We start from the raw sequence: 20,150 nt of genomic DNA, 5'->3' as shown, positions 1-20,150 counted from the left end.
TCCACCTTCTTCGGATTTGTATAGGCCATCGCGATTTACCGATACCGATACCGATTACCGACACAAAAATATGCACTAACGAACATTTTAAACACAATCTCCGATAATTTTCTGGAGTTTTAAAAGCTCGATACTATTAGAACGATTTCTGACAGTCGAACGTGCTGATCATCTTATTTATTAACCAAAATACCAAAATTAAACTCAAATCGATAACCCAGCGACATCTATAGAATAACGGATTAAGTTTTTTTTTTGTGAACGGACAATCGGCACTGTGGCGTGCAAGGCAAGTCGTATTAGACGGGAGCGGTAGAGGGCCCTAGTACGCTTAACGGTATTTACGATTTCTCGGGGGTTCCCAAAATAGCTATATGGATAACTTTCTGGAGTTTTAAAAGGTCGATACTATTAGAACGATTTCTGATAGTCGATTGTGCTGATCATCTTATTTATTAACCAAAATTACTCAAATCAATTAAGCAGCGACATCTATAGAATAACGAATTAAGCTTTTTTGTGAACGGACAATCGGCACTGTGGCGCGCAAGGCAAGTCGTATTAGACGGGAGCGGTAGAGGGCCCTACTGGTCTTAACGGTATTTACGATTTCTCGGGGGTTCCCAAAATCATTTAAGGAATGTAAACAAACCAAAATCAACGTATGTTGTACGTGTATTCGTGTATCGTGCGTGTATCGCGTAAAGTTTTGGCACTTCTGGTGTAAAATTATTAATTTTCTTTTGTGGGAGAGTCCAGTAGAGGTTTTAAGTAGTTATTAAAGCAAGTTTGGTAATTTAACACTTTTTGTTGTATTTGTGAGTTTAGTGTTTAATTATTATGAATATTTTAAATAATATTTTGCAAGTGATAGATTTGTGATGTTCAGATTGTTAGATATTTGGGGTGTATGTGTAATGGTATATGTTGGATAAAAATACTGATCAATTTTCATCAAAAGGGTAAGCTCTAACTTAATATTTAAAGATTATAATTGTTGATTGAAACAAAAAAAAGAAGCTCTAATAATTTATTTTTTCAGCCTACTCAACTGTAAAAAGTACTTAAAACATTGCGCGTTTTCCTAAAATTTGTATATCAATGTCTATGTTTTCGTATTTTTCTATAGAAACTTATGGCAGGCTTATACAACATAATCGTAAATACGTGATTAAAATTGTGATCGTAATCACAATTTTAGTCACAATCATAAGAGTTAAAACCATTATTTTAGATACGACCGTTTATACATCGCAGTCGTAATCATAAGCATAATTTAATAACCTTGAAGTTCGTAAATTTTAACTTTTTTGATTGTGATTACGACAAAAATCGGTTAGGGGGCATTATTTATTTATTTTTTATTTTAATGTTTATTATGATAATTTTCGTGTTTAAAAAATCTGAGTAACAAAATTTAAACAAAAATACACTCTAAAATGATGAAATAGAAAATTAAGAAAATTAGGTTACTTTATCAACTGTATTTACATTCCAAGTTATGAATGCGACTATGTTGTATAAACGCATATTTAAATTGTGATTGTGACTATGCTTATGCTTAAAACAAAAATTATGATTATGATTACCATTATGTTGTAGCCCATTAAAATTATTACTGTGAATTTATAAACATTTAGAATGTTGGTATGGTAGGAAGTGGCAACATTGCATTCTCTCCGAGATTCTCTCTATGGACGGGAAACGAATTTCCGGAGAGTGAACAGTGGCACTCAAAAGTTTTTCAAAATTTTCCGGAAAATGTCAAGAAAAATATAAAATTTTTAACATTTTTTTTTGCAAAAAAACCTCATAGGCGTGTTTCTGGGGTTGAACTATACTACCAGTTAAAATATTTGCACTCATTTCTGGGACACCCTGTATATATTTAGATATTTTGTTTAATTTATTATATCCATATAATTCCATTAATATGTTGTACCCTGTATCCATATTTTGTCTAAGAAAATAGAAAATAAACAATATTTGCAAATTATAATTTTTTTTATCAGAAACAGTAGGTGATTAAAACAATGTATAATTATTCTAATTTTATTTATTTCTTTCTTCCAATATCTCTGCCACTGTTTCCTCTGGTGTTAGGACTTTCATATCTTCAGCCAAATTTTTTGTAAAGTGGGATTCGCTGTCCTCTGTAGGTACAGGTTGCTCCATTGTCATTTTTTTTATTAAACGTCTCGAAGCATGTGCTTATTTCTCGCACAGCATATCTTGAGCGTTTCTTTTTCTTGAGAGAGACCTAGGAACACTCTTCCTAGGTATCTCTCCCATTGTTGGGGTAATCTCCTCTATCGTAGATCCACTGGAACTCGACTGGCCGATCATATCATCATCTAGCTCAGCCACCAGCTCGATAACATCTGACTCACCAACAATGGTTTGAAGACTATCCCAGGCCGAACTTGTGGATGCCTGGGACGATATACTACCATAGTTACAGCTGGTTCTGTAACAATACATAGGTAACTTTATATACAAGCAACAATGGTGAAAATATTGATTACCTTCTTGTGGTAAGATGTGGATCTAGAAATCCCATTATGTCGTTTAATGGCCACGTATCTTTTGTCCCCCCTGAACCCGATGGCAGATTCTTTAGCTGCCTCTTCATGCCGGTATATTTGTCCCTTAAAGTGACCCATCGTTGTTCACATTGAGATGCTGAGAGAAAAAATCATGAAATTACTAGATAAATATCCTAAATATTGTATTTATACTTACGAGATTGGTTTAGAATTTCGCCTATGGTTTTCCAAGCGTTCTCCCTGGCTAATTTATTCTTGAATTTCGGGTTTCTTACTGAAACTGGCAGAAACTCTTCTATCAATTTTGTTTATTCCTGTTTTGTTACCTCTTGCGTAATCCTAAAATGTCAAAAAATCATATGTTTAGCAAAACAATTACCTAATTTTTAGAGATTCGTCTACAGGGTGTTGCAAAAGTAGCTCAAGAAAAATAAAACTTATTTGCAAAATTTGCATTTGTTGTTTCAGATTATTTGAACATTCGACGTCGAACAGAAATTCGACGTCGAAGAGATCTGTGGGAAAAGATTCAAGAATGCCCGTCAAAGAAACAAAACCGACAGTGCACATATCTTAAAGAATACATAAGAGATTTAACAAATTGTCCAACTGATAAGTTACAAATTATTTCAAACCAGATTTCAAAATTTATCTTTGACCTTAAAACAAAATAGCTCAAAGCTTGCAGAGTTAAGGCAGTTTTTGGGAAAACCAATAAAACTTGGCTAGATACCAAAATGGTCTTTACCAACTATACACGCTCTTTAGACAAATCAAAAATTGGTCGCCCTTTGACTGATTTTTCATGTAGTTCCGATAGTAATAAGCGTCAGAAAACTGCTGACTTGTGCAAGGATAATTTGGTCGAGGTTATCTGTTATGCGGCTCAAATGGCGTTCAGAAAATCTGGTAATGACCTCCAAAATATTACAAGAAATTTTTAATAATACTACAATACACAGTTGCCCCCAGAGGAGGCACTTTCAGTTTTAGTGAAAGCGAACTTATCTCGTAATCAATATAATATAATTAGAGAAAAGGACAAAGCCAAATTTCCATGCACGCCAAGCAAGCCAAGCTCGCATGTTACCCTAATGATATAAAATTTAGTTCCAGTTGTGCAGAAGTTGAACTTCAATCTCTACTTCAGCACACCACCAAAAACATATTATATTATTACAAGAAGAAATTCTGGCTAGATTTGAACGAAAAATATAGAAGAAGGTATTCTTAATATGCAAATGGGGTTTTGTTGACTCTTCTGGACAAAAAAAATAAACAAAAATTGGAAAATGAATGTGATAGTGATTCAAGTGCATTTGTAACCTGGCTGGTGTCCATAAAACTAGTATGTGGAAGCCCCAATTCAAAAGACCCGACACAAGTTATCTGACAAAACCCCTGTCCGTCTTCTCCGCGATACTGCCGCCTTATCCGGATTCAGTTTACTCGGGAAACCATGGAAACATCACAATAGGAACAAAATTTTATCGAGAAACAGACAGAAAGTCTTCAGGAAACTATAATTGAAATTAGTGACATAACTGTGTGTGTTAAATACATCTTAATTTTAGCCATGATTGATAGCAAAGAAACAGCAATTTGTGCCTTCTTGGATATTGCGGGGGCGTTTGACAATATACCACATAAGGTGGTCGGGCGATCTCTAGAAACAAGAGGGGTGAACAGAACTATTATTCGCTGGTTTTGGGAAATGCTGTCAACACGAACAGCAGAGGCTCAGATGGGCACCAAAACTGTAGCTGTTAAAACAACGCAAGGAACTCCACAAGGTGGAGTAACCTCCCCTTTGCTGTGGAGCTTGGTGGTGGATGAACTACTAGATGAATTAACTCTAGCGGGAAATACACTGCATTGGGTATGCAGATACATAGTCATGATCGCTCGGGGGAAACATGCAGGCACCTTGTGTGATATTATCCAAAGAGGACTCCGTATCACTGAGAGATGGTGTAGGACTGTCGGGCTGAGTATCAACTCAGAAAAAACCGCGATAGTGCCATTCACCAGAAGGCGAAGTCTGAAAACCTTGAAAAGAATCCAACTAGATGGAAAGGAAATACTGCCAACACAGGAAGTTAAATACCTGGGAATAACCCTGGACAGTAAACTCCTGTGGAACAGGCATATTAAGAACACTACCAGCAAAGCCATAAAGGCTCTCATGATATGCAGAAGACTGGCGGGAAATAGATGGGGCTGCTCCCCTAACATTTTGCGCTGGATGTATACCATGATAGTAAGACCCATGATTACTTATGGAGCAGTTGCCTGGTACACAAAACTAGAGCAACGGACGGCAAGGCTAAACCTATGCAAAGTCCAGAGACTCAGACTCCAGAGACTCTGTGTTTGCATCACAGGAGCCATGAGAACCTGTCCAACAGCAGCAATGGAGGTTATTCTAGATCTAACACCACTGCACATTGTCATTGGTAGATTGCCAATGCGACAATGATTAGAATGGTCACTAACGGAATGAGTACTGGGAGAATTGTCAGATCAGGGGCTTGGAACACCCTCATAAAGGAAATACCACCCTGCAACTCCCAGTGGACGATATGCCAAGAACGTACAACTTTGAGAAACATCTCAATGTAGTATTGAGCAATAAAAAGGATTGGAAGAGCGAAACGCTTGCCCAGCAGTTAAAAAACCATACCATAACTTGGTATACTGATGCTTCCAAAACCAATACGGGAATAGGGATCGGAGTGTTTGGGCCGAAAGCTAAATACTCCGAACCAATGGGCACTTACCCTAGTATCCTACAGGCAGAAATCTACGCTATCGAGAGATGCGTACAACTTATCTTATATAGGAACTATCGGAAACAAGAAATAGCCATCTTATCTGATAGTCAAGCAGCGTTAAAGGCGATCAACTCAGTATCAATCAATTCGAAATTGGTCAAAGAATGCATAGAGAAGCTGAATAAATTGAAGAAAACAAAGTCCTCCTACACTGGGTGCCTGCTCACCAAGGGATAGAAGGCAATGAAAAAGCAAATAATCTAGCTAGGAAAGGAGCGAACACTCCACTAACTGGACCAGAACCGTTCTGCTTTCCAAGTGGTAACCAACTCAAGGCGGAACTCAAGAACTTGGAAGATTCCATCCGCAACCTGGAATGGAAATCTTGCAATGGTCTAAGACACTCGAAGAAGTTTCTGAGGGCTTATGATCAAGAAAAATCACAGACCTTCCTGGGTCTGAGTAAGAACAATCTTCGGATTGTCACGGGGTTTTTAACAGGACACTGTCTCCTCAATGGACACCTCAGTAGATTGAAACTAAGAGGAAACGGCGAATGCAGATTCTGTGGGGAAGATGGGGAAACACCAGTACACCTCATCACTGAGTGCGCCGAGACGACAACCATTCGTGCCATGAATTTTGGTACGACTGATATTGGAGATGGAGAACTACCCTCTATAAAACCGTCCCAGATACTGGCTTTTGTCAAAGCCCTGGGACTGTATGATGAGTTATGATTCAAGAAAGGGGGACACAATGGATCTGTAAGGTCGAAGTGATTAACCCCCCTCCCACTCATTCTAAATTCTAAAAAAAATTCTAGCCATGATTGATGGTAAAAACGAAATGCGTTAACAAATAACAAAAGCACGCAAAAATGTTATATTTGTTCTTCAGGACAAAAAGATTTCAATAACATTCTATCAATGATATCAAAACCTTGCGATACTTCTTTATACCGTTTTGCCTTTCCGTCTTGCACTCTCGTATCCGGGTTTTTGAATATATTTTGCACCTTCCTTATAAAATACCAGTAAAATGTTGGCAAGTTAGAGACGCTACTGATAAAGAAAAAGTTTTTGAAAATAAAAAGAGAATTCAACGAGAATTTAAACAGGAACTAGGATTAATAACTGATCAACCAAAACCGGGATACGGGAGTAGCACTGACGGAAATACGGCAAGACGTTTCTTTGGGAATGCGGAGGTTTCCTCTAAAATAACACATATTGATTTAGAGATCTTAAAAAAATTAAGTGTTACTTTGGAAGTCATTACCAGTGATCATAAAATTAATGCCGATTTATTTGAAATGTATTGCCTGAAAACGGCACAATTACTCGTAGATAAATATCCTTGGTATTATATGACGCCAACAGTTCATCTAATTTTCGTCCTACTTCCGGTTGGCCAGCTCTCAGAAGAGGCTGCAGAAAGTAGAAACAAAGATTTTCAAAAGTATCGAGAAAGCTTCACTAGAAAACCAGCTATAGAGAAAACTAATGAAGATGTTTTCAAGAGGCTTCTTGTCTCTCTTCAGATCCTTTTATTACGGGCATTAGAAAAACTCAAAAATTAAAGAGATATATTTTTTGCAGCGAAGCATTAACCATGCTTTTACCACCGGTGACATCGGCAATGGATGCTGTTGACTAAATTAATAAAGATTCTGATAGTGATAACTCTTTGGACTGTAATTTTGCTTAAAATAATTTTTGTTCAATGAAGTATAAAATTTTGGTTAGTGTCTCTATTTTCAGTTAATACATTATCAAACCACCGAAATATTATTATTTTTAATTAATTAAAAAAATGTTAATTTAGTATTTTGATAATGTTTGAAGTGTGTCCTGTACCAAGATATTTCGTCTTGTTTTATCTTTTTTTCATTTCGCCACTTTTAAATTTACTTTGCCTTCAGCAAGTGTAATTTCAAGAAGAGATATTTTTGTTATAAAATATAGTTATTAATATAGAAAAACTGGGAACTAGTGGGGTTGCAGTCGGAAGCAAACCCTTCCGACTGCAACCCCACTAGTTCCTAGATTTTCTTTCTCACTAGTCAGTCGATACTACTGTCTGGATATTAATATATGTATCTACTAATACCTACTAAGCAGTTTTACTACTTAAATTTCTTATAACTTTTTAATGGATAGCCTGTACCTAATTAAAAGGTATCCGTTATAATGAAACACCCTGTATATCTCAGCTGTTATTAATTTGTGACATTTACATTTTAGATACATTTCAGAATACGAAAGTACAAGCTTTAATGCTTTCCAGAATTGTTGGTAAGTTTTGATACTTTTGGCCCCACTGTGCGACATCCTGAAGACATGGAACAACCCGAGCAACTCCGTTTTCTTTTACCCAAGGAAAACCAATCTGCAGACAAGCCTTCTACATCAGAACTCGATGATATCGAACTAGAAGAAACCCCGTCACATCGCATCAAACGATCCGCTTCAAAGAAGACACTCTAAGTTTAGTGTTGTGCATAGTGACAAACTTTATTCTGACTCTTTTGTTTCCATGAACTTCTTTTTTATTTCATTTATACATTATTCTTTGATTCATTATATTTTACTTTATTCCTATTTTATGTTAAGTTAGAAACATTGATACATATGATTCTTTAAATACTCTTAAAATATCAATTACTCAATCATATCTAAGTATCCTACTAACCATTTTAAATAACTATTATAAAAGTAATACTTACTTTTCAATATTTCACATTCCTTCGGGAATCTTTAATATCAGTATTTTAATAAAGCACGCTTTTAGATGTTTCAAAAAACTTTTAATAAGAGTAACTTTAACTCTACATATATGATTCGGCTTGTTAGGCCTTTTTCAAGAGTTTTTTAAGAACTAATCGTCTAACTACACTGTAACTATATATATATATATATATATATATATATATATATATATATATATATATATATATATATATATATATATATATATATATATATATATATAAAAAGATAAGGTTACCGATGGGTTCCCCAATTTCACCGTTATTCGCAGAAATATTTATGGCAGATTTTGAAAAGAAGCTATTTAAAAACAAGAGTAGTTTAATATCAAAAATAAATTATTGGGCAAGATATGTAGATGACATTTTTGTATTTGGTCAGGCACCGAGAGAAATTTAAACAGTTTTTAACATTATTAAATTCAATTAACCCGAGAATACAATTTACTATTGAAAAAGGTATTAATACCATCAATTTTCTTGATGTTACAATTATAAAACAGTCTAATAGATTACAATTTGATATTTACAGGAAACCCACTACCACAGACACTGTAATACATAGTCAATCACACCAATCCTGGCAAATCAAAATGTCACCCTTTCATAGTTTAATTCATAGATTAGTAATGTTTCCACTGAGCCCAGAGAATTTTAAAAAAGAGTTAAATATTATTAAACAGATCGCCATCAACAATGGATATAAGTGTTCCCTTATTGATAATATGCTAAAGAAAAAACAAAACAAAATATTAATGAAAAATTTTTAATCCGCTAATTCTAAAGACAATAACAATTATCAACCTTTAAACTACATTCCTAATTTAACTAACAAAATATCAAATAATCTCAATAAAATAGGATGTAAAACTATTAACGTAAATAAAAGAAATTTAGGTCAAATTTTATTAAATAATAAAGACAAAACTAATGTCAAAAATAAGTCGGGTGTATATAGGGTGGATTGCAATACTGTGATGCCGTGTACATAGGCCAAACAGGTAGAAATTTAGATATAAGGATTAAAGAACATGTAAAGTATATTAATAATCTCCAGCATAGTTCTGGTCTTGCAACTCATTGTATAGTAAATAATCACAAAATTAATGAAAACTCAATTAAGTTACTACACAGAGAAACAAAAGGTAGACGCTTAAATTACATTGAACAGTTAGAAATACTAAAATCTGTTAAAAACGAAAATAATGTTAACGACCAACAAGGATTTCTAAACACATTTTTATTACCCATATTGAAAACTCTCTGAACCCACCCCCATAGCAAATATATATATATATAGTTACAGTGTAGTTAGACGATTAGTTCTTAAAAAACTCTTGAAAAAGGCCTAACAAGCCGAAACATATATGTAGAGTTAAAGTTACTCTTATTAAAAGTTTTTTGAAACATCTAAAAGCGTGCTTTATTAAAATACTAATATTTCAACGATGTTTCACAAGGAACCAACCACAGCTTCAGTACAATTTATTTTTAATATCCTTTATGGATGAAATATTCTTTCGAGAATCTTTTACATTCCGTCGGGAATTTTTAATATCCTTTATGTATCAAATATTCCTTCGGGAATCTCGTGAATTCCAGACAGAGTACGGCACTCCTTTCATTTCATTTAATAAAATAAGTAGGGCTATTTACAAACTTAGCATTGCATAACCTATTCTCCTCAAATTTCCCAAAAGATTGCTTCTGTCGAAACGCATCCGAGGTAATCACAATAAAACAATATTTAACACAACGTAGGTTCCTTTCTTTCATTTAAATTGTTTGTTATACAGTTGGCCAAAATATTTCCTCTTCAACTTTGTTGACGAATTTGGGTTGTTACACTACAAAGGACAGCAGCGAAGAATAATAATCAATTTGTATTTTTACCTTGGGTAGTTATTAACTTAGTAGTTTCTTTGGCGAATATAAGTTTAATAGGACGGCAATATCATATTGAAGACGGTACTCTATTTTGCCAAAATATTGTTTTAATGCCTTGTTCTTGAAAATAAATTTGAATAGGCACCAGGGAAATACTAAAAAGGTTTTCATCTGATGAGTCCTCTTTGGAAAATGTTTGCTTGTATAGTTTTTGCTGTGATCCGTCAAGTCCCCATTTAAGAACAAAAAACATTTCGTATACAGCATACTGGAAAACACTTTCTTGACAAGAATCAATCTTTTCGCCGTATGATCCACTAAACTCTGAAAAGTAACTTCCGCTGTTACCTCAGAAATGGAAATTTCGGAAGAATAACACCTAGCTTTCGCTTTTTGAACCTTTTTATATGAAGGGTACATATTTTTGAGAATTTGATTTGATTGCTGTCGTATTAAATTATATTGATATGTAGACAAATTGGCATCTATCATCATTCCAAGTGCTTGGTCTATTTCCAAGTGCAATGTTCACGTTTCTATTATTTTTTTTTTTTGATTTCGGTACCCCTGACAGCAGAACTTGAAGAAAGTTCTTTTATGAGAGCAGCCGAATCTATTTTGCCTATCGTAAATTGCTGAAGTTCATTAAAAATCGTTATTAATTCATGAGAATCGGCGCCAATTGTATCTATTACTCGTTTTGCCATTCTTTTTTAGTTTTGTCACAGCAATCAACAAATGATTTTGACTGTCTTCCGGGTTTGGAAGTGCTTTTTCAGAAAATTTTCTCGCGTCCGATTACTTTTTTGCCATTTTAAGCTAATTTGTTGGCATTCTGATCTAACTTTCACATTAAAAGAAGCCTCTAATTTTTCTTGCATGTCTGGGTTACCAAAATGTTGTAAAAGTTTGGCTGGAGTTTTATTACTTTTATAAAAATTCCATATGTTAAATATTTCCATGCGCGTAATTGAGTAATTAGGCATTCTGAAAATAAAAATATACAGGATGTCCCAGAAATAAGTGCAAATATTTTAAGGGCTGGTAGATCTCGATAAAAGAAACATATTTTCTCTCTATCGTTTTTCAAATAAGTCCAAAATAACGGAGTTACTTTACTTTGAAAATTTCCAAAAAAATGATTTTTTGCTAAAATTTTGAGAACCACTTTATCTTTTCTGGATTTTATTACTTGTAAATTTAATCTAATACCTATGTTGCCATATTATCAAGAAATTATGGTTTTTAACTAAAAACTGAAAAAAATTCCAAAAAATTTTTCAAAAAATTTTTTTCGCGAAAAAAGCCTCATTTGCGTGTTTCTGGGGTTGAACTATACTACCAGTTAAAATATTTGCACTTATTTCTGGGACACCCTGTATAGTGATGCTGAGAAGGTTCCCAGAGATTACCTCCATAGAAATATCGCGCATGCGCCTTTTTTGAAAATAAACTTGTTTCTTTCTAACTACTTTAATATTTGCCTCTTTTTTTAACATAAAAAGTAGATATGATCTTATTGCTCCAAGTTGTCCTACGCAGATAATCCAGACCAGACACAAAAGAGACAAAATGATGCCATCCCTGTCATAGCCTACAAAAGCGTTTGCGTTATGCAAATGACTTTATAGAACAGTTCAGGAACACCTATTGTGCCTAGCCAGAGTACTAAATACATATGCGATATTAAATTTACTGTATGAAAATCAATTTTACCTCCAAAAAACACATGCGTCCACAAAAGCAGAATTATTTAATAGATTTTTTATAAACAAAAAAAATATGTTAAAATTTTGGTAATGAAAGTCAAATTTATTAATATAAATAATAGAACATACGACTTTTTTAATACATAGAAATAACTGGCAACTGGCCAAAATATAGTTTTGTACCAGTTTTCGACGTTATCTTAGAAATACTCATTGTAGCCAAAAATGAAGATATCAATAATAATGGCGTCCATTATATTTAAAGTGCTATATATTACTTTAGGGTCTATAACATATTCATCAACCATTATATAAATTTGGTTACTTAAGGTTGCGTAAATGAGTTTGGGTTATTTAAAACACCAATTTTACTGTTTTATATAACTAAAGGTGATACAAATCACCATTATAAATGCCGGGTGTTTATGGCTACTTTTAGTCACCCAGAAAACCTTTATGTAACCCGTGGTGTCGACTGTAGCGACTCCCTCCAAACGAAGTTTGACATTACAGCAATTTGACAGAAAATGTGCAGAAAACAAAACATAACCTCATAAAATTGAAATCATTTTGTGGCTTTTCGTTTCGTCCTTTAAAATAAATGTGAAAATGTCTTTCAAAATTGTTCAGACGGAGGAACCTGAGAGAGATTCGCTATCCCTTACCATTGTACCCATGGCTTGGGAACAGAATGGGGTACTTTTCTGGCCGAAAAATAGGATAGAATCTCTCTAAAATAATTAGGGATTTTAAATCGTCCCCTGGGCCGGACTGGATTAAATACCATTGCATAAAGAAAAGGGAACATTACCTCCTATACAAAAGTGCAGAAGATGAGCTGAAAGACATCCCAGCAAACACGAACTATCGGTAAATAATCGGCCAATTGCCGTAAACGATGGCTGAGTAACGGCATCGGCAAAATATAATTGGTCCTATGTGTTACCGATGATTGAATTTTGGCCTTTGGCATTTGAACGCTGGCACAACGTTGGCATTATTTAAGTAATAATTTTAAAGTATACAACCGGTAGTGCATCAACGGAACGGCAACGTGCCAACGTGCGTTTCCCATTCTTCTTAAAAATTTGCGTTTGACGTATCTCTTGTCAATGATGTCAATTATCTAATTTGTCCCGCCAACGCCGACCGAAATGGAAAAATGAGAAAAAACGCCGCTTATTGTGTCTTGAATTTGGAATATTGGAATGTGTTTTAAATCATTCGTGATCTTAGTAATTTTTTAAGTGTTTAATTATTGTGAAGTTTTATTGTATTGTTCGATTGTTGCTACTCTGAGGAAAAATGAATAATCAATTGCTAGACATTAGTAAAAACTACCCGACAACGGTGACAACTTGGTGAGTTTGCATGCCTACTTTTGAATCATTTTTGTGCACTTACATGAAACTATTTTGTGAACAGATCAGCATTTAGAATGTCTACTTTTAAATCCAAAAGTAAGCGTCAGTAAAGACGTTTAATTAACGCAAAGGTAGAGAAAGTAATTGGTGAATTGCGAGCTGAAAATTTTACCTCCGAGGCTGGCTCTGAAGATTCTCATTGTCCTCAGCCCATAGTACAAATCTGTACAAATAACCATACTTATTCTACGCCATCAACTTCTTCAGGTTCTATTTTTAATGAAAACTTATTCAGTTTACATAAAAAAAATCACATACTGATGTAGTCGATAGCAGCCCTGATAGTTTAAACAATAATTCCCCTGAAATTTTTGAAAATTACCCAATCACACCAAGCCAAGACCAAAATAGTAATTTTGATATAGGTCAGTATCAGATTTTGAATTTTCCAAGTAATATCCCTGTCGATCAAATTGACTTCCAAACTGAAGAAATTCCTCAAGAAACTTCTAAAGATTTTTTAAAAGGGTGGGCGCTTAAGAATAACATAACACATACAGCCGTAAACGACTTACTCCGTTGGTTTTCTACTAATCCAAATATTTTAAACCTTCCAAAGGATGCCAGAACTTTGTTAAGCACACCAAGGCAATTAGATTATATTCAAAATATGGGAAATGGGCACTATTATTATTTTGGATTTGTGTCAGGAATCACAAAAATTTTAAAAAAGTATGGCCCTGCTAGTGCATATTATTTGGATTTTAATGTTGATGGAATTCCCATTCATAAAAGCACTAAAGAATCATTTTGGCCAATTTTATGTAAAGTTTCTAATTTTCCACAAGAACACCCATTTGTAGTGGCAATATTTTCTGGTTCTACTAAACCACCACTTGAGCTCTATTTTACAGATTTTTTAAAAGACCTTAAATGTTATATTGAAAGTGGAATAATTATATCTGATAAAATTTTAAAGATTAGTTGTCGATGCTTTTGTTGTGATACTCCAGCAAGGACATTTATTAAAGGGACTAAAGGGCACGATGCCTATTATGGATGTGATAAGTGCACTACAAGTGGGGAATATTATTGTGGAAAAGTTGTATTTCCAGAAGTAAATGCAGAATGTAGATCAAATGCAAAATTTTTAAATGGTGATTATGGTGACTACCATAAACAACAGAGTCCTTTAGTAGAATTGGGTATAGATTTTATGTTGTTTATCTGGTTTCCCTAAAAATAAGTATAAACCATAAGCTTCTTTATATGTATTTTAGCACCAAAAATACCATTTTGTATAGCAAAGCATATACAAACTAGTAGGTCAACTAGTCAAGTATAGTTATAGTCATGTTACCTGTAATAAAGTGTTTACTGCAGACTTTTTGATATTTTAGCTTGGACGATGTTAAATCACTTCGTTTAATAGCAACCAGCCATCTTTCTCTTCGTGTTTTGTTTAGTTCGTTTTTTTGAAGCAAAAATTTACAGTTCAAAGCTGTTGGCACAGCAAAAAACTTCACATTATCCCTATTACTTCGGTTTCCGCAGCCGACCACTATGCACACTATAGTCATTTCTAGTCCAAAATAATGATGCCAGAATCCAATCAAATATTAACTGATATTAAACAAGGATAATAAAAAACATATTTCCTGGGGAACACTAAACACAGACTGCTCTTAAACTCGCTATTCCTTATATCTATACACACCGTGAATATTGTAAAATAAAAAAATAGCTATTCAAATGTAATATTATACAAAAAAGCACAGGAAAATTGACAAACTTATTAATAAAACCAAAATAAAAATGAATAAAACACATTCTCTGACATAACCATATCTGTCAGTTCGTTTGTTTGACCTAGGTAGCCATATTTAAAAGGATTTGACAGGTCGTTGGATTGTCTAATGGGGCAGTCCAGGTCACGTAATCCAAGATGGCCGTCTAGGTCAAACAAAGCAATAAAGACAGCGTATCTTGGTTAGTTTTGACAGTTTTCACGTAACATTTGTGTTGTTAATATCTTTCTTTTCTGTTGTGTTCTATTTTTGTTTTGCTATGGAGAGTGAATACCTAAAAAATTTTTAGTAGAAAAGCCTGACGTTGGATTGAGGTAATAGTGAAAAAAGGTAGCTTGTTTTGTTCATATTTTAACGTTTACGTTCGTTGTAGGTATAAGTTAAAATTAAACTTATTAAATGGTTTGGATCCATTTGCTATTGACAATAAAAATCTGAACTATTCGCTTGATGGAGTTCCACCGGTGACACCCATGGATATTATTGCTTATTTAGTGTTTTCCCATAGCTTTGACACCCAAAATCAGATGAAGGCATTCAAAATCTTAGATGCATATAAGTATTTTGAATCTGGTTTTGTTTTAAAGGCAGGGACCACAGAACAGAATGGGTTTTTGTTTTGGTTGGAAAGGTAAGCTTTTCTATTTTTAGTTTGGTTTGGTTTGTAATGTTTTCTTTTTTTTTGACAAAAAATAAATCATCTGCTTGTATTTTAAAAATTCAATACTTAATTAATAATTGTTTTCAGGTGAAACATTCACAAAGGGCCAACGCAAAGCCTTTGTATGTGTGGTGCATCATTCAAAAAGACGGAAGTATAAGCACAGCCTACTGTACTTGTATGGTTGGTAACAGGTTTGTAGTCATGTGGATGCAATACTGTTTGCAGCAGAATATGCAAACACGAAAAAGACATCAATGTCATGTACAGTCACCCAGGCTATGTGGCCAATGCCGTCCTTATCTACAAAGGTACCCATAGTCCCAGTTCATGAAATGAATTGGGGCAAGACCAGTCACTGTGAAGAGAGAAAAGAAATCAGTTGCGTCTCCCATACAGAAATGGTTGCCATTTTAAATAAGGCATCTGAGTTGGGTCACAAGGCTACTCTGATATATGTAACTAAACCATTTGCATCAAAACTGGCTGCAGAAAGAGTTCACAGTATACCTTCAGTTTTGAATGTATTTGATTCCAAAATTTAAATAAAAATCACAAGGAATTAATGGAGATTGCAAAAACAGTTGATATTTCAGTAAGCAGAGAATAAGTTATGTATATCGAAAAGTCCACAAGGACTCAATGGGAAAACAGAAACTGGTATGCACAAAGGGCTAGTCGAATAACGGCATCGAAATTTATATCAGTTTGAAAAACCAATAAAACACGGCCGTCTCTAACTTTAGTGAAAGCTATTTGCTATCCAACAAAACTCCAATTTAGTACAAAAGCAATGCTATGGGGTACATCTCACGAAAACGTTGCAGTGGAAGCATACAGACGGCATATGGATGAGGAAGAGCACGAGTCTTTTGTTATAAATAATGTTGGATTGCTGATTAACAAAAAACATCCACAATTAGCAGCATCACCAGACAGACTTGTTTTTTGTGAGTGTTGTTTAGGGGGTTGTTTAGAGGTGAAATGCCCATATATATTAAAATTATAAAATATACAAAATATAAACGATTACATTAATGTCAAAAATCCTTGTTTGTGCAGAGAAAATGACAAAATATTTTTAAAAAGAGATCATTCTTATTATTTTCAAACGCAAATGCAGATATTCTGTCCAAACCTCCAATATTGTGATTTTGTCATATGGTCTCTCAACATATTTTTTAAAGAGAGAATTTTACCCGATTTTGAGTTCTGGAACAAATATAGTGCAATTGCGATAAAATTTCATTCAGAAATGATAATGCCAGAACTCTTAGGGAGGTTCTTTTCTGTAGAAATGGGTGCGAGCGAAATTATTCACTTACTGCGTTGGTGTAGATGATGGGAGACCAATGATAAAATGTGATGCTGATAACTGTGAAGTAGAATGGTATCATTTGGAGTGTGTTGAGTTAGAAGACATTCCAAATGATACGTGGTACTGCCAAACCTGCTCTACAAATGAGTAAATATTTGTCTATGTCTTATTTTGCCTGCTGTATTAACTATTATATATACAAAATGTATTGTGATTTCTTATTTGTTTACTTCCACTGTATATAAAAAATAAAAATTGACTTGTATTAGCCACAGTTGTGAAATATGCATAATAAATGATTGTATCGTAGTAAATGATGGTCTTTGATTGTAAAAGAAATAAATATATCTATAATTTTAAATCATTTTTTTATTAATCCACTCTACAAAACATAATATTTGTAATAAATAAGAACATTGTTGAATTAAGCCTAAAAATTAATAATAGCTACATAATGGGACTACCAATTAATAAGAAAAAACTTAACATTTTTGCTGTACAAAATTTACTAAAAAATAATATTCACATAATAGTAAAATTAAAATACCCCTGTCATACAATAAATATACTTATTTAAAAAGAAAAAAACACAAATTTTACACAAAAATTGGGGAAAGATATAAAAATTTGTAGAAGTTTATAATCCATAAATAAAAAAAAATCAGAAATAATTGGGGGAGAAAAATTAACTAGTGCACAACAAACTATGACTATTTTATCTAATAAATTATGTAATTCTAATTCACTACCCTTTTTTAACATTGACACGGGAATAATTCCTTTTAAAATATTAAATTTATTTTTTATAAGTCCAATAACTCTCTCTACATGAATTCTCACATGAGCTAAGTTTCTTGTTTCTTCAAGTTCTATGGGATTTAATTGATCGCGACCCTTGGTAAAAGCTGGAATAAGTAATTTAGCTTGAAGAACACCAAGAGATTCTTTTATTAAAAATCCTCTGTCTGCTAGTACTACATCGCCAGGAGTAATATAATTTAAAAAATCGCTTCCTTCGACTATTTGTTTATTTGAAGCACGACCACCCCAAGTGTTACATATATAACTTATCAATCCTCGAGGGGTTATTCCAATTAAGAATTTGACAGTGTAGTGGTGTTTATAATTTGACCAACACTGTTGCTAAGTTAATAACATGGATGGTTTTTCAATAAAAATTTCAAAGCAATCTATAATTATAGTCGTTTTTTCATGAAAAACTTCATAAAAACAGGATGGAATATTTATCCTTAAAATATCACGATGTGGCCATACAATAAATGATTTTAATCTTTTATACATAACATGAATAATGTTTTCAAAGTATTTCGCAGCTGTAGATGGCGATATTTGAAAATGATATGTCAGGTCTTTAAAATGTAAATCTAAACGTAATTTAATCAAAACTAACAATAGTTGATTAAAGGGACTCAATGCTGTTGTACTTGTGGAAGTAATTCTTTCTCGAATTGTTTCATGAGAGTTTACAATATTATAATTAAAGGCAGTATAATATTTTCACTTGTTATGATTGGAAATATTATCCACTAAACCAAAAGGTGAATTCTCTACTTTCTTTCAATTTTTTTTGCTGCAAAATTTAGTTGGTCAAATTTCAGTGCAATCTCCTCCATTGTAATTGTAGTTTGAGATGCAGTTCCACTTGGCTGATCATCTTCAAAACAAAAGTTGGAATCATCAGTCTCCGTCATACATTCTGAACCACTTGCCTATTAAAAAAATAAATATATTTTTAACTAGTATAATTTTGCCATAGTATAATAATAGCGGTTGTTCATAAGCCATCTTTTACTACTTTCAGTTTAGACCTTTTATTATAATAGGTAATTAATCTTATACTTACTACAGAAAATAGTAACCGTCTTCTTTTGTTCAACCGCTCATTTCTATCAACATCCTCAGGTTTACGAGTAACTAATGCCGATACATGTCCCATAAACTGTGAAGGAACCCACTCTGGATGATTCTCATTTTCTAAAGCAGCTGGTTTCCCTAAAAATAAGTATAAACCATAAGCTTCTTTATATGTATTTTAGCACCAAAAATACCATTGTGTATAGCAAAGTATTATGAAAATAAGTAAGTAGTAAGTGCAAGGGTCAACTAGTCAAGTATAGTTATAGTCATGTTACCTGTAATAAAGTGTTTACTGCAGACTTTTTGATATTTTAGCTTGGACGATGTTAAATCACTTCGTTTAATAGCAGCCAGCCATCTTTCTCTTCGCGTTTTGCTTAGTTCGTTTTTTTGAAGCAAAAATTTACAGTTCAAAGCTGTTGGCACAGCAAAAAACTTCACATTATCCCTATTACTTCGGTTTCCGCAGCCGACCACTGTGCACACTATAGTCATTTCTAGTCCAAAATAATGATGCCAGAATCCAATCAAATATTAACTGATATTAAACAAGGATAATAAAAAACATATATCCTGGGGAACACTAAACACAAACTGCTCTTAAACTCGCTATTTCTTATATCTATACACACCGTGAATATTGTAAAATAAAAAATTAGCTATTCAAATGTAATATTATACAAAAAAGCACAGGAAAATTGACAAACTTATTAATAAAACCAAAATAAAAATGAATAAAACACATTCTCTGACATAACCATATCTGTCAGTTCGTTTGTTTAACCTAGGTAGCTATATTTAAAAGGATTTGACAGGTCGTTGGATTGTCTAATTGGCAGATGTTGGTATCACTGTACGAATATAAAGAATTGCAACAGAATTGCGGATTGTAAAGGTAATCGCAACTTTATTGCGGCAAGGAAAATTGCTGCAATTATTCTTGCGTGCAAGAAAAATTGCAAACTGTAAAACGCGCTTAAGTTCAAATAATAAATTTTGTTTTTTCAAATTGAGGTATATTTATTATATGATCGTATATGGTTGTTAAACAATTCTTAAAAGAATGTTCTTTATTAAAGGACACTAAAAAAACCTTCTGATCGTTTCTGCCGTTTCTTACATTTATACACACGGTGTCCCAGAAATAAGTGCAAATATTTTAAGTGGTGGTAGATCTCGATAAAAGAAACATATTTTCTCTTTATCGTTTTTCAAATAAATCCATTTATTTTACTTTGAAAATTTCCAAAAAAAAATGTTTTTTTGCTCAAATTTTGAGAACCACTGGATCTTTTCTGGACTTTCTTTCTAATAAATTTAATGTTCCATTAATCTATGTTGCCATATTATCAAGAAATTATGTTTTTTAACTAAAAACTAAAAAAAAATCCAAATTTTTTTTTCGCGAATAAAACCTCATAGGCGTGTTTCTGGG

The 20,150-nt window shown here is 33.3% G+C and overlaps 1 protein-coding gene across 1 annotated transcript; it reads right to left on the bottom strand.

Moving 5' to 3' along the window:
• Positions 1-2,040: 2,040 nt before the first annotated feature.
• LOC115877236 lies at positions 2,041-4,114 on the bottom strand. The gene is made up of 3 exons (XM_030893391.1): positions 2,743-4,114; positions 2,526-2,682; positions 2,041-2,467 (listed from the first exon to the last, which is right to left on the bottom strand). The coding sequence occupies exons 2-3, from the start codon at positions 2,630-2,632 to the stop codon at positions 2,212-2,214; spliced, it is 363 nt and encodes a 120-aa protein (XP_030749251.1). The 5' UTR covers positions 2,633-2,682; positions 2,743-4,114; the 3' UTR covers positions 2,041-2,211.
• Between the last annotated feature and the right edge of the window lie 16,036 nt (positions 4,115-20,150).

Source organism: Sitophilus oryzae, unplaced genomic scaffold, assembly GCF_002938485.1.
Source record: "Sitophilus oryzae breed Bouriz unplaced genomic scaffold, Soryzae_2.0 scaffold_1442_pilon_pilon, whole genome shotgun sequence".
Classification (NCBI taxonomy): domain Eukaryota; kingdom Metazoa; phylum Arthropoda; class Insecta; order Coleoptera; family Curculionidae; genus Sitophilus; species Sitophilus oryzae.
The sequence above is the reverse complement of the archived record's forward strand: the minus strand, read 5'-3'. Positions and strand labels throughout refer to the sequence as shown.

Excerpts from the sequence above, each read along its gene's own strand:
- LOC115877236 (XM_030893391.1), bottom strand. The coding sequence starts at position 2,632 with ATGAAGAGGCAGCTAAAGAATCTGCCATCGGGTTCAGGGGGGACAAAA. Across the intron at positions 2,468-2,525 it reads CCACATCTTACCACAAGAAG|AACCAGCTGTAACTATGGTA; the intron begins GTAATCAATATT and ends GTATTGTTACAG.